General features: G+C 49.3%; 2 protein-coding genes across 10 annotated transcripts in view; both read left to right on the top strand.

The window, feature by feature from the left end:
• The window catches only part of LOC144115238 (uncharacterized), an 86,148-nt gene that overhangs the window by 27,889 nt on the left and 44,690 nt on the right, over positions 1-13,569 (top strand). The window contains exon 6 of one of the 3 annotated variants that reach the window (XR_013311310.1): positions 8,151-8,190. The exons of 1 other annotated variant lie outside the window; for it this stretch is intronic. Coding sequence is in view for 1 of the 2 variants with exons in the window: in XM_077649529.1 (XP_077505655.1) it covers positions 8,151-8,228 (78 nt within the window). In the remaining variant the exon portion in view is untranslated. Of the gene's footprint in view, positions 1-8,150; positions 8,290-13,569 lie in introns of those variants that run through there. One more of the 3 variants, XM_077649529.1, reaches the window with a different exon arrangement.
• LOC144115237 (uncharacterized) overlaps positions 8,455-13,569 on the top strand; it is a 95,040-nt gene continuing 89,925 nt past the window's right edge. For all 7 annotated transcript variants that reach the window (XM_077649526.1, XM_077649523.1, XM_077649521.1 and 4 more), the window contains exon 1: positions 8,455-8,626. In XM_077649526.1, the coding sequence (XP_077505652.1) occupies positions 8,455-8,626 (172 nt within the window). The remainder of the gene's footprint in view (positions 8,627-13,569) is intronic.

Raw genomic sequence — 13,569 nt, 5'->3', positions numbered from 1 at the left:
TAACATACACACGCAGCTGGCTTTTCTCGTTATGGGGCTAGTAATACATTGACATTAAAATTTGTATTGCATGGGTAGCTTATCCAGTGCTCCTGTCAGCTGCGCTGGACGAGAAATTCCCGCCTCCAAATTCATTCCTTTGCGTCCTCATTATCTTATGTGCCTCTGGTGCTTCCGTGATGCAGAGAGAGAGCTCGGAGAACCAGGCGTACGATATATTCTGTGCTGTACGTCGTATAAGAGCAGAAAGGAGCGACAAGCTCAGCGCGCGATGCATGCATGCTGCCGAGCCTTTGCGTATAGTGCCGACCACACACGTCTGGAAGCCGTCGCCACGCGCTGCACAACCCAGAGCCGCATGTGTTAGCTACTCGCACTTCTTTCTCTTCTTTTCTACGCCTTTCCTTCGTTCCTAACCTCCTCCTCCTGCATTGAATTGGCCCCGTGCTGGTTTCGGCGCAGTCATTGGTCATTTCTATCCCAGTCCGCGGGCCAGACATTATATTTAACTGAAAAACAACCTCCGAAGGATGCAACAAGAAACCCAGGAGGAGGAAAAGCGTATCCAAAAGGTAGAAAACCGACGCAGAATTGAACTGCATCAAAGAAAAGTGTTGAGCCGCGTGGGACCTTCAGCGGAATGGTGCCGTGAGCTATGTAATTGGGTTGATTAAATTTTGTTACCGATACTTCGTTGACAGAGAGACTTGTGTCGTTCCCGTTGTCAATGTGAAATAAACATTTTCTAACAAGTGCAGAGACTAGATCGAGATGTGCTGACTCGCCAATGTATATTCAACTTCCTTATTCAGGCGAAGGCCTTTCTTCGCTCATGAGTGGCGTGGACGGAAGTTGTAGGCGGAAGTTGTCCGCATGAACTGTCAGTCGTAAGTTTTGTGGTAAATAAAGCAAAAAGTAAAAGTTGATGAAGGAACAGTTCTTAAGCAACGTATATGTAATGAAAAAAACATTAAAAAATTAAATCAAAAACTGAAAAATAACTAAAAAAAATAAATGGGGAAAATATAAAAATGAAGGACGCTTAAGCTTCTTTTGTTAGAGTGAGACGCGAAAGCGTGTTGCAGCGTTTCTAAGGGTTTACGAAACGCCATCGCCCGTTCAACGCGACGCGTTGCCGCTGAACAATTTAAGGAAGGGAAATGACGCCTGTCTCACATATCTCGGTGGACAACCGAACCGCAGCGTAAGCGAAGGTAGGTAGGTAGGTGAAAACTTTACTGATGAGCCTTATGGATGAGTCACTGCCTAGGGTTGGTCTGGCTCTTGATCCCGGGTGGTGGCCAACAGTCCATGACGTGCGGCGACCTCTCCAGCCCACTCTACCAGCCGCATTTGAGAGGCTGGTTTGGAGCTGGATACCGCGATCTCCCAACCCTTTTTGTCTGTGAGGTTCCAGCGAGATGGTGGTTGGAATTCTCGGCAGAGATATAAAATGTGGTCAAAGTTGGCTCTCGGAGCTCCACGAAGAGAGCATTCGGGTCTGTGTTGACCTGGGTGGATAAGGGCTAACAAAGCCGGTGAAGGGAATGTGCGAGCCTGGAGCTGTCTCTGGGTAATTTGTTGTTCTTTCGAGAGGGAGATGTGTGGTGGGGGATAGACGAGTCTTTGCTCTCTGTAATGGAGGGTTATTTCATGATAGGTGACAAGGTGGTCTTTAACACTACCTCGGTCTACGGTGTGCCCTGCTCGGTTTACGTACGCACGAGCAAAAGAGTGGGCCACTTCGTTGCCGGGGTTGCCTGCGTGCGCTGGCACCCAAACAATTTGAACTGGTCGGGGTTCTGTGGAGCAAGAATTGAGAATTTTTCGGTAGGTAGAATGAATATGTCCCTGTGCAAAATTCGTGATTGCTGTTTTAGAGTCACTCAGAATGAGTGTGGCAGTGGAGGAGGAAATGGCAAACGCTATGGCTGCTTCTTCGGCTTCAAGTGAGGTTGTTGCCTTAATCGAGCACGAGGCTATGTGTTTGAGGTCATGCGATGCTACAGTGATGTCGTAGGCCGAATTGTGGGTGTACTCTGTCGCGTCCACGTAGACCGCGTCTTTGTCGTTTGCATGAGCTTTCTGTAAAGCCTTGGCACGAGCTTCGCATCTGACCTGGTTGTGAACTGGGTGTACATTATTGGGCAGAGGGTGAACTATGAGCCTGTCCCTGATGTGTGTTGGGATGGCGTGGGTGTCTTGGGGGGTGGACCTGTTGGCTGAATCTTTAGAGAGGCGAGAATGTGTCTACCTGTATTTGTGGAGGAGAGTCTGTTAACCTGAGCCTTGCGATGAGCTTCAGTTAGTTCTTGTAGTGTATTGTGTACTCCCATGCATAGGAGATGGGTGGTGGGAGCTCGTTGTGGGAGATTTAAGGCTGACTTGTATGCCTGTCTTATTAGTGCATCTACCTTCTCCTCTTCCGCCTTTGTGAGGTACAGGTAGGGAAGGGAGTAAACCATATGACCAATCACGAATGCCTGCCCCAGCCGCCCGAGGTCATGTTCACGCATGCCTCGGTGCTTTTTGGCTATTCTTCTAATCAGTCGGATGGTTTGATATGTCGTGATTGTTAGTTTGGAGATGGTCTCCGTGTTGCGTCCATTGTTTTGTAAGAACATGCCTAGGATGCGTATCTTTTCAACCACTGACACTGGTAGACCATTGACCTCGACGTGTATGGAGGGGTTTTCTTTCCTGTTGCGGTTCGGCGTCGGGTGGATTAGCAAGAGTTCAGACTTAGCAGAGGAACATGCGAGGCCTATAGAGGCGGCGCACTCCACTACCGCATCCGCACCTGCTTGAAGGGTTTCTTCCATGGTCCCAACACTGTCCATGGTGGTCTACATGGTAATGTCTGCATAGAAGGAGTGGGAGAGGTCTTGGATTCGCTCTAGCTTTCGAGCCATGGGAATGAGAGTGATGTTGAAAAGTTGGGGCGATAATACTGACCCCTCGGGTGTCCCCTTGCTGCCCAGAGGAGAGGAGGAGGACTCTATAGTGCCTATGTTGATTTCCGCCGTGCAGTCTCCTAGGAAAGCTGCTATGTAGGTATGTGTTCGAATCCCGACTCCTAGATTGGATAAGGCGTCCAGTATGGCTGTGTGTTGGACATTGTCAAACGCCTTAGTGAGGTCTAAGGCTAGCAGTGCCCGTGTGCGTTTGCAATGTCTGGGATGTAGGAGTTCTGCAATTTGAAGCATTACGTCTTGTGTTGGTAGATGACGTCGGAATCCTAGCAGTGTGTGGGGATTTTCCTTCCCGTAAGTAAAGGAAAATGCCTCATAGCCTGAGTCGCTTCGGGACATTAAAACCGCACAAAACCATAAAACCCGAACCAAAGGAAAATGAAAAGAAAATTGATTATAAGGAAAAGAAATGACGCCTCTCTCACATGTCGGGTGGACAGATGAACCGGGCCGTAAAGGAAGGAAAATAATACGCTATAGCGTAAAAAATACAGAAAATAACAGAAAATGAAGGTATAATAATAATAATAATAATAATAATAATAATAATAATAATAATAATAATAATAATAATAATAATAATAAAGATAATTGGTTTTGGGCGGAAAGGAAATGGCGCAGTATCTGTCTCTTATATCGTTGGACACCTGAACCGCGAAGTAAGGGAAGGGATAAAGGAGGGAGTGAAAGAAGAAATGAAGAAAGAGGTGGTGTAGTGGAGGGCTCCGGAATAATTTCGACCACCTGGGGAACTTTAACGTGCACTGACATCGCACAGCACACGGGCGCCTTAGCGTTTTTCCTCCATAAAAATGAAGCCGCCGCGGTCGGGTTGGAACCCGGGAACTCCGGATCAGTAGAATGAGGACTGGGAAAGGCTTTCGCATTTGCTCTCTTAAGCAGACTTAGGTCCAATTGTGTATTTTTTATTACAAACTGGTAGCTGACCACCTCTCCAAAATGCGCAAGTGCCCGATAGGATGGCTGCGTTTTAGCAGTCCATTAGCCGATTCGATCGGCTAACGGAGTACGAAAAGAGTTACGTTCTTCATTAGTCCTTTTCCGTGGAGCAAGAATTTCTGTAGCGTGTGGAATCATCTTGGGAGAGCTAGGCATACTGCACACTCTGTGTTGGAAATCCATGTTGTAAAAGAGCTGAAAAACATTGGAACTGGCAGGCCCGTACAACGTCGCAAAACTCACCTGCTGCGGCAACCAAAGCGGCACTACAGTTATGTGGCATTTAAAGGTGGCCCGCTGGATCATGTACACTGTGGATGTCGAAGTTGCGGTACACAGGTCCCGAGCACAAGTGGAGTTCACCCACCCACAGTCAACTTGTTGCAGTTGTGCACGACCCTACGAGCGGGAGGCTACGGCCTCCTCATGTGTGAGCGCGCTCACGAGCCTACACAAGCCCGGAAAGTGCGGCCGCGCGCTCGTAGGCTTCTGCAGCACAACAATAAGTGGCGCGTGTTGAGTAGGTACACTTTTTTCTCTTCTTTACTCGGCCTTTCCTTTTTTTAACCTCCTTCTCCTAAACTGAACAGGCCCCATGCTGCTGTTGGCGCAGTCACTTGTCCATGCTATCCTAGTCCGCAGACCAGAAATTATGTTTACTTTAAAAAAATAATGTCCGACGAATGTAAGAAAGCCAGGAGGGGAAAGAGCGTTTCCAGAAGGAAGGAAACCCACGTAGTACTGTAGTGCACCGACCGGTCAGTCTTTAGCCACTTAGGAGTCAGCGGAATGACGGCCTCTTCTGCTAGTGTGAAGAGCATGGACAGGAGGCTTGGCCTGGCTTTACGGAGTTGTGTTAGGGAGGCTATCACCGACTGTGGAGAGGGCTCCTTGCCATAGGTGTATCCTTTGTCTATCTTTTGCAAAAGATACATCTGTGATATACTTCGGCGGACATGGTTGTTGCGGCGTGAGCTTTTTCTCAGTTTTTCCTTTGAAATCTCTGAAATCTCCTCGAGGCCATTGTTCCCAATGCACGGCTTCGCCCTGTAAGCGGTGTCAGGCCACTGCACTCCCAGACGCCGTCTTCCGTAGCGCGTCTCTACCTCTACGCTTCTTTCTCTTCGCGCCAGATGGCGCCGGTGACGGCAAGTAGAGACCCTCACTACAGTGAACCAGAAGAATTGCGTGTACATTGCACTATAAGTACAGTGAAGTAGAAGAACTGAACTAGAATACTGCTAGTTCATTGTAGCCGCGCTCTGCGACCAACCAGCCTCAGCGATGGAGGCGCCACGCCTCCTGGAGTTCAAATATACCTGAACAGCTGCGCTGAAATTTCACGCTAGGCAGTACTACAATCGTCGGCGATTTTTCCTCACATCTTTTTCGACATTCATCGGTCCACACTTGGCAGCGCTCACCGCAAGCCTCTGAACAAGCCTGCTCATGTATCTTTTTATTCTTCCTTCAGTCGCAAAACAACGACATGGGCCGATGTTATGAACTATGTGTCCACTTTTTAATGAATCAGTGTTTAAACGTTAAAATTACCTTTTTCCCAGAACACAGTACTGTTGGTGATGATGATTGTGTTTTGTCGGGCAAAAGCAGCTTTGGCCAAAAAGCGCCATGGCACAAGAGGTTGGTTGTGTTTACTCAAGGTGGGGTCAAAGACACATTTCTCAAGCATTTCACCTCGAAGAAGCAGAGCACCAGGCAAGGGTAAAGTTTGCACCCACTGTGCCACCAGTGGGTTCCCTGCGGCACTGGGGATCGTATCTAGCACTGCCGATATTGAGGAGGGTACTTTGTGTTGTAAATATTTTTAGAGGGATAACTAATAGAGGCTGCAAAGATCGATGCCCGTGTCTGTGCGATCCTGGACCTTGACTAACCTCGATAAGTCGCTTAGCAACAGCCTAAATTAACTTAAACATCAGATGTCTAACCATGACTGACCGTGCCCGGCACGAGGGTGACCTCAGAATTTGGCCCGTGTCATTTCCAAAATTTGGCCCGGCTCTGCTTCTAAATATGACAACAACGCGAACAGGGAACTCCTGGGGAACACATAAAAAAATGAAGGTATCGGTTATGAGCCAATTGTTTTTCTTCTGAAAATATATCAAGAAATTTAAGTTGAAGTAACATGGGAAGGAATTAAGAGTACGACAAATGTCGAGGTACACAGAGGATTAAGGCAGAGTTTTCCTGTATCACCGCTGCTGTTCATACTTTATATAAGTATGTAAAGAAGGCTACAAGGAAGCAATCTAAGTTGTGTTCTGTCGCACAGGTTAGGCGGAATGGTTGTTAAGCAACGTCTACCCGGTTTAATGTGTGCGGACGATATTGTACTGTTAGCAGATAGCCAGGAAGATTTGCAGTCTGGTTAATTGCTGTGGAGACGAAGGAGACACTCTAGGTTTCAGTTTAGCGCAGCTAAGTCAGGTGTAATGATTTTGATTTTCAACGGTACAACTGATCAGGACCTTACAATACAAGGCCAGGAAATACACTGAGTGGCCAAATACAAATATCTCGGGGTAAGGATAAACGAAGGGAAGATGTACACGAAAAGCACAAACAGTCTCTCATAGCAAAAGGGTGAAGATATGCCGGGATAATGGAACATAGGGCATTGTTGGGGTACAACAGGCATGAAGTACTGAGAGGTATTTGGAAAGGAATAATGGTGTCGGGCCTTACTTTCGGGAATGAGGTTCTGTGCTTAAGGGCAGACTTCAGTCGAGGTTAGAAGTAAACCAGGGAGCTGTTGGAAGATTAGCACTAGGTGCCCACGGGAAAACCACAAACGAGTATACAGGGGGATATGGGCTGGGCATAGTTCGAAGCACGGGAAGCTCAGAGTAAAATACAACACGAAGAACGCCTGAGGAAATTGGACGGTAATAGGTGGGCAGCTAAGGAATTTAAATACCTATACAGAAAGAGCATTGACTCAAACTGGCGGGAACGAACTAGAAAGCTAACCAGTAAGTATGCCAGACAAGAGGACGGAGAGACAAAGATCATTAAACGATAGGTTAAACACGCGGAAGGTAAGAATTGGATAGATTGAATGGGAAGAAGCATAAAGTACAACTATTTCGATATCGAAGAAGGCAGGGCAGGAAGGAAGCGTTTTATGATAACTGAAGAGGCAGTGCCCTGCTCTTTGAAGCTAGGTCAGGATGTCTTAGAACGCGTAGATACAAAAATATATTGAACGAAGAAGACACGTGTGCTGTGTGTGGTAAATCTCTAGAAACAGTAGAACACCTCGTACTCAAATGTGATGCTATCCATGCCGATCTCGGTGCAGGCGCAGTCATTCTTCCTGAAGCTCTAGGGTTTAGAGATAACAATAGTCATGTAAATAAATTTGCGGTGTAAATTAGCGAAAAGCAATTGGAGGATTGATGGCTCCAAAGCAGAGAGGTGACATAAGATTAAAAGGGTAGGAAAACGTAAAGAAAATGGCGAATTTTAATAACTTACAACATAGTTAAACAAAAGTAAAGGGGAAAATGCGGAGCATGGTAGCAACTGTCATCAGCCCGTTTCAAACGGGACGCTCCTACGTTCCATCAATCCATCCATCCATTCATCCATCCACCCATCCATGCATTCATCGATCCATCCATCCATCCATCCATCCATCCATCCATCCATCCATCCATCCATCCATCCATCCATCCATCCATCCATCCATCCATCCATCCATCCATCCATCCATCCGTCCGTCCGTCCGTCCGTCCGTCCGTCCGTCCGTCCGTCCGTCCATCCATCCATCCATTCTTCCATTCTTCCGTCCGTTCGTCTACCTGCCAGAGCCATGCCAATGATTATTACCTCACAACGCCGACACCGATAACGGCGATGCGGATTTTCTTGTAAACGGGACCTAACACTATAGCGTTAAAATTTGGAAGCCTGCTTAACAGCGATCTGTGAGGAATAAAAATGCGATAGCCTTTAGGTGCCTTCTATGATTTGTACAATGAGTGTCTATTGTTCTTGCGATTTTCCCGCCAAATCTCTGATTGGAACTCGTTGTCTTGACCTGCTGCCGTGGCTCAGTGGTGAAGGCGCTCGTCTACTGAGCCGGAGTACCCGGATTCGAACCTGACAGTGGCGGCTGCGTTTCGATGGAGGCGAAACGCAAACGGCGCCGTGTGCTGCGCGCTGTAAGTGCACGTTGACTTTTCGCAGGTGGACAAAATTATTCGGGTGCCAACCAAATCAAAGTCCACCGGCCGGGAGAACACCAAAGAACAACACTGCCCATGAAAGTCAATCAGACCAACGGTCCAAGCAAGGCACCCATCGTCCACCAAAAGAAACCTTGGAACCAAAGCCCAGAAGAATGGCCACGCCTCCCACCGCTCAGGAAGAAGAATCCAGTGGTCACCACGGCCGCCCAGGCACCTTTGGAACAGGCCATGGAGACCGAGAACCCGGAACCGTCGCACGAACAAGATAGCAAAAACCAGACGGAAATCACAGTGTGCACACCATGAACGCCGGACATAAAGCTTTGGAGCCTAGTGGGACCAAGACGGACGCCATCGAGCCGCGGGCCTCTACCTCGAAAGCCAGTGAATCCGCAGCCCGCATCCAGGAGACTAGGGAGGCGCAGTCACTCCGGAACGCTACACCTGAGAAAGGAGCCGGCCCTGCTAAAAAGGGTGAGTGGTCCATCCAAGCAGCCTCCCCTAGTACCCCTTACCCAACCCCTGACCCCCCTATTGCACCTCAAGAGGCTGTAAAGCAATACATACGTTCCGCTGAATTTCGTTCAGAAATCACAAGCATAATCAACACTATAGCTGCTGAACAACTCGGAGCGATGCAGCAACAGCTCATACAAGCCCAGGCACAGCTGATACAGTCCATGACGGACAGGATAGAAGTTACGATCAACACACGATTGGAAAAACATGAAGCCGGCATCAATAAGCTTTTCGAACTTATACCTCATGAGGAATTGCCTCGCAAGCAACGCGCAGTTCAACCAGCTGCCTGTCCTGATCCAGTATCTCCAGACCAGCAACATGGCACAGAACAAGAGCACGCAAAAAGGTCGACGGCGACGCCAGTCCACTACCCCAAAAGAAACAATTATATGGCAATGAAACTGTCGCAGCATACACCGAAAACAAGCGCAGCTAGCAGCATATATCGCAAACTCCCCTAATCACCCCCATGTCATCGCTCTGCAAGAGACGGAAAAAAATCGCATTCATATCCGCGGTCATCACACGGCAGCCCTTATGCCACGTACAGCAATCTTGACACTCGCATCCTTGCCGGTGCTAGACCACACACCGACAAACACGCCCGCAAGCACGGACACTCAGTATACCGCGATAGAGCTCAGCTCACCCGGGCACACATGTCCTCACTATTCTTAACATATACAGCAATCCCGAATATAAACGCAGAGTTATTCCGGGCATCTTGGGCTCCTTTCATTCCTCAAAGCTCCTTGTGGTGGGTGATTTTAATGCACGTCGCACGCACTGGGGATACACCTCGGATACCCCCAAAGGTAACCTCATTTCTACCGCAATGGCTGATTACAACCTTGGCTTGATCACAAACCCCACCGTACCCACTCGCATTGGCACAAGTGTCACCCGCGACACCACACCCGATTTCACATGGGCCACACCGAACATAATCGTTAAATCTCACAAAGTGCTCCAAGACAGCCTTGGAAGTGACCACTTTCCAGTCTCCACTACTATTGCTTACGATTCCAAGATTTTAAACCCTCGTTCACAGCTCCTCACTGACTGGAATAAATTGCGCTCATTCTTGGCAGCTGATTCTACCGAACCCCGTACTGTCACCGACTGGACAGACCGTCTGGTGGAGGCTATCCAGGCGAACAGCAAACGCATTAAAAACACCCCTGCGGCACCGCAGGTTTATCCGCATCTGGCTCATCTATGGGAGGCCCGACAGGAAGTTCTCAAGCGCTGGCGTCACCATCGACACAATCGTAAATTGAGACTCCGCATAGCCGCTCTCACTCGTGAGGCAGAAGAATACGCGACCACCTTAGCCCGCGCAAACTGGGCAACCTTTTGTAACGACCTCAAGGATACATTAAGCCTAAACGCACGTGGTCGCTCCTACGCGCTCTCTTAGATCCAAAAACCCCTAAATCTGAGACACAAGTAAGCACACAACGTCTAATACAACTAGAGTTCAAAAGAGCACAGACGTAATTGGCCAACTACGGGACACTTATATACCCCCATCCCTTCAGTCAGAAGATCCACCCAATCTACCTCAACCTAACCCGGAACTTGATGCCGACATTACCTTAAACGAAGGCCGCCAAGCAATCTTTAGTATTCACCGCTCTACGGCGCCGGGGCCGGATGGCATAACGTACAAGGCACTACTCAATCTGGACGATGTCTCGCTTCAGGAACTCACGGAGCTCTTTAACAGCCACTGGCACGCTGGGACGCTCCCGTCAGCCTGGACCCATGCCAGCATGCGATTTATACCCACACCGGGCAAACCCCTCCCCCTTCAAAATTTGCACCCCATCTCCTTAACGAACTGTGTCGGCAAGCTCTTCTAGCATGTTATTCTCAACCGCCTGCAACCGTTCCTAGAAACAACAGGCTTCCTCTCCAACGTTCAATTTGGCTTCCGTCCAAACATCTCGGCGCAAGACGTACTTCTCTCCCTGAAAGAGTCTCTCTTTCGCTACGCGAGCCATACTGGCCCTGGATATTCATAAGGCTTTCGACACTATAAGCCATGACCATATCCTGATGACATTAGGCACCACCGGCTGTGGCACCCGCATATAGCAATGTGTTCGGGCCTTCCTTCAAGGACGCACGGCAAAACTCTATCTTGGGGATGTCGCCTCACAGTCTTTCCCCCTGCCTAACCGGGGAACCCCACAAGGGGCGGTCCTATCACCTTTACTTTTTAACATTGCCCTAGCGCCACTGGCAAAGGCCATTGCTGCTATTCCAGGGCTCCACACGGCCATATGCGCAGAATATATAACCCCCTGGACAACGCGACGATCCATTGGAACAGCCCAGGATATCCTGCAATCTGTCATAGACATCACCACCACCCAATTAGCAAACACGGGCCTCCGTTGCTCTCCAAATCAATTGGAACTCTTGAAGCTGAAACCCCTGCCCAGTGACCCCCCCCCCATTGATTTGCACATGTACGGTCATCCAGTGCCCATTGTGTCTCAGGTGAAGATTCTCGGCCTTCTCATTAACAGCACACTCGATGCTACCTCAACCCTTCATGCAAATACAGACCAAACATGTGGCTGCACTAATCAAGCGGGTGGCAGCACGCAATCATGGGCTTTCTGAACACGAGACCCTCAACATGACTAATGCATTAATCATCAGCCGCATTACATACCACCTCCCATACCACATACTCACTCAGCGCCAAACACAACAGGCAGACATCTTAATACGCACGGCTGCAACCTCCGCCCTACGTCTTCCGCAGACGGTGGCACGAAAAGCCTCCTAACCAATGGCACCCACAATACCGTGATCGAATTAATAGAGGCTCAACGCACCAACCAATTAGTCCACCTGAGTCGCACGGAAACAGGACAATGCCTACTGCGACAGCTCCGTCTCAATCCGCCCATTGCAACCCCAACAAGTCCTACACCTCACATGATTTCTTTGCGCATGCAGGATCGCATATATCAAAAGCCCCTACCGCGCAAAGTGAGCGCTAGCCTCCATTAGGGTAGGCGGCAGGCTCGAGCGAGTTATTACACCAAAACATACAGCAACCGCTCGGATATCCTTTATGTCGACGTGGCAGAAAATTCTAAAGTAGGATTCTTCACGGCAGTCGCAGCCTATGGAGACGGCACTGTGGGGGCCGCCGCCACTATCCGAACTAATTCACCTGCAGAGGTGGAAGGAGCCGCCATCGCTCTTGCGCTGACACACTCCACCATTTACAAAAACATAAACCGATTCCTAGGCCGCATACCGCCACTTCCTAAAGGGCGGAACGACGCCGGCCACACACCGTATTCAGTAAGACTTTCTGACGGGCTAGTTGGTACATATTCATTTCTGGAGCCTGTGCGCTAAAAAAGACGTTCACAGGAAAAAGCAGACAACAGGTCTCCTTTTTCCTGTGAACGTCTTTTTTAGCGCACAGCCTCCAGAAATGAACACCGTATTCTTGCCACAGCCACCTCTCTCGACCGAACGGTTACTCTGTCGTGGATTCCTGGGCATCCCTCGATCCCAAGTAATGAGCACGTTCATGCGCTGGCCCGAGAACTCTCCTCCCAGACCCCGGACGATCAGTCAAACAACCCTATGCAAGAGGTCCCATCGGTCCTTTATACATATCATCAAATCACCGCATTCTGCAAACTCAGCCGCATGACATTACCACCACCCCACAGTACTTTGTCGCCCTTATCCAGCGCCACATGGCGACAATTACAGACGGGCTGCTTTATTTCACCCTACCTTCTCATGCTTTCACCCCACCTTTCCTCCTCATTGTAACACCTGTGGCGTGCCCAAATTCACACTTTTTCACTACCTTTGGGAATGTCCTTCCCCACAGGCAGTACTCCCCATCACCAATCCCACTTTTCCTGGGAGGCTGCTTTACGGACTGCTCAGCCCGCCGGCCAGAAATGGCTGGTGGATCGAGCCTTATGTGAGGCGCAAGCCCGTAGACTCCTGAACCTGTAGGAGACCACTCTGGCTGATTTTTTCTTTCCGTTTTTCTAATAAAAGTTGTTTCCATACATCCATCTACTAAGGCACCACTTAACACCAGACACTTTAGAGGCGGCTCCAAACACGCGCATTATGCTCCCCTTATATACGCTCGCGCTATCACCAAGTCCACACAAACCCCTCTTATACCCTCTGCCACCACCCCAAAGCCACTCTCGATCATATCCCTTTCCTCTGCCCGGCTGATACTCCCACGCGGGGCCTGGATCACCTTACCACTTGGAAGGCTTGAGAGACCCTACTGCGCTCCGAGGACCCGGCCATGCAAGCCATCGCCACAGGCGTGGCTGACAACGTCATGAGCCACCGGGACACGGACGTTTGAGTGCAGTGGGGCCGTGCAGGGGCCCAAGGAACTGCGCATCCGAAACTCCCCTGTGTCTAATAAAGTTTCCACCACCACCACCTGGCACCACTTCATTTCCTTTCTTCTTTCAGTCCCTCCTTTATCCCTCTTACGGCGCGGTTCGGATGTCCATCGACATTGTGAGACAGTTACTGCGTTATTTCCTTTCCTCAAATCCATTTTCATATTTGGCGGTTGTCACGCCCCTTAATTGTCACGTAGTGGTGACGGCAGTCGAAGGAGCGATGAAGGCTGACAAAAGTTCTAAAAGAAAACTGTACACTGCGCTGACTTGCGCCCACAATGGACTGAACACTCGGCGCGGCGAATCAGCTCTGCCTGGCTGCGATCAACCGAGATAAATCTAGCCGCGTCTTGCGTCCCAAACAAGATAAAGTGGCGTGGCGGCAGATTTGAGGAAGGAACAAACACTAAGTTTCGCGGCATAACTCCCCTCTCAAAGAAGCGTCGACCCGATACATTAAAGCAAATA

The sequence above is a fragment of the Amblyomma americanum genome, chromosome 1 (genome assembly GCF_052857255.1).
Source record: "Amblyomma americanum isolate KBUSLIRL-KWMA chromosome 1, ASM5285725v1, whole genome shotgun sequence".
Taxonomy (NCBI): domain Eukaryota; kingdom Metazoa; phylum Arthropoda; class Arachnida; order Ixodida; family Ixodidae; genus Amblyomma; species Amblyomma americanum.
Note: the sequence above shows the minus strand (reverse complement) of the source record. Positions and strands in the feature narration are given on the sequence as shown.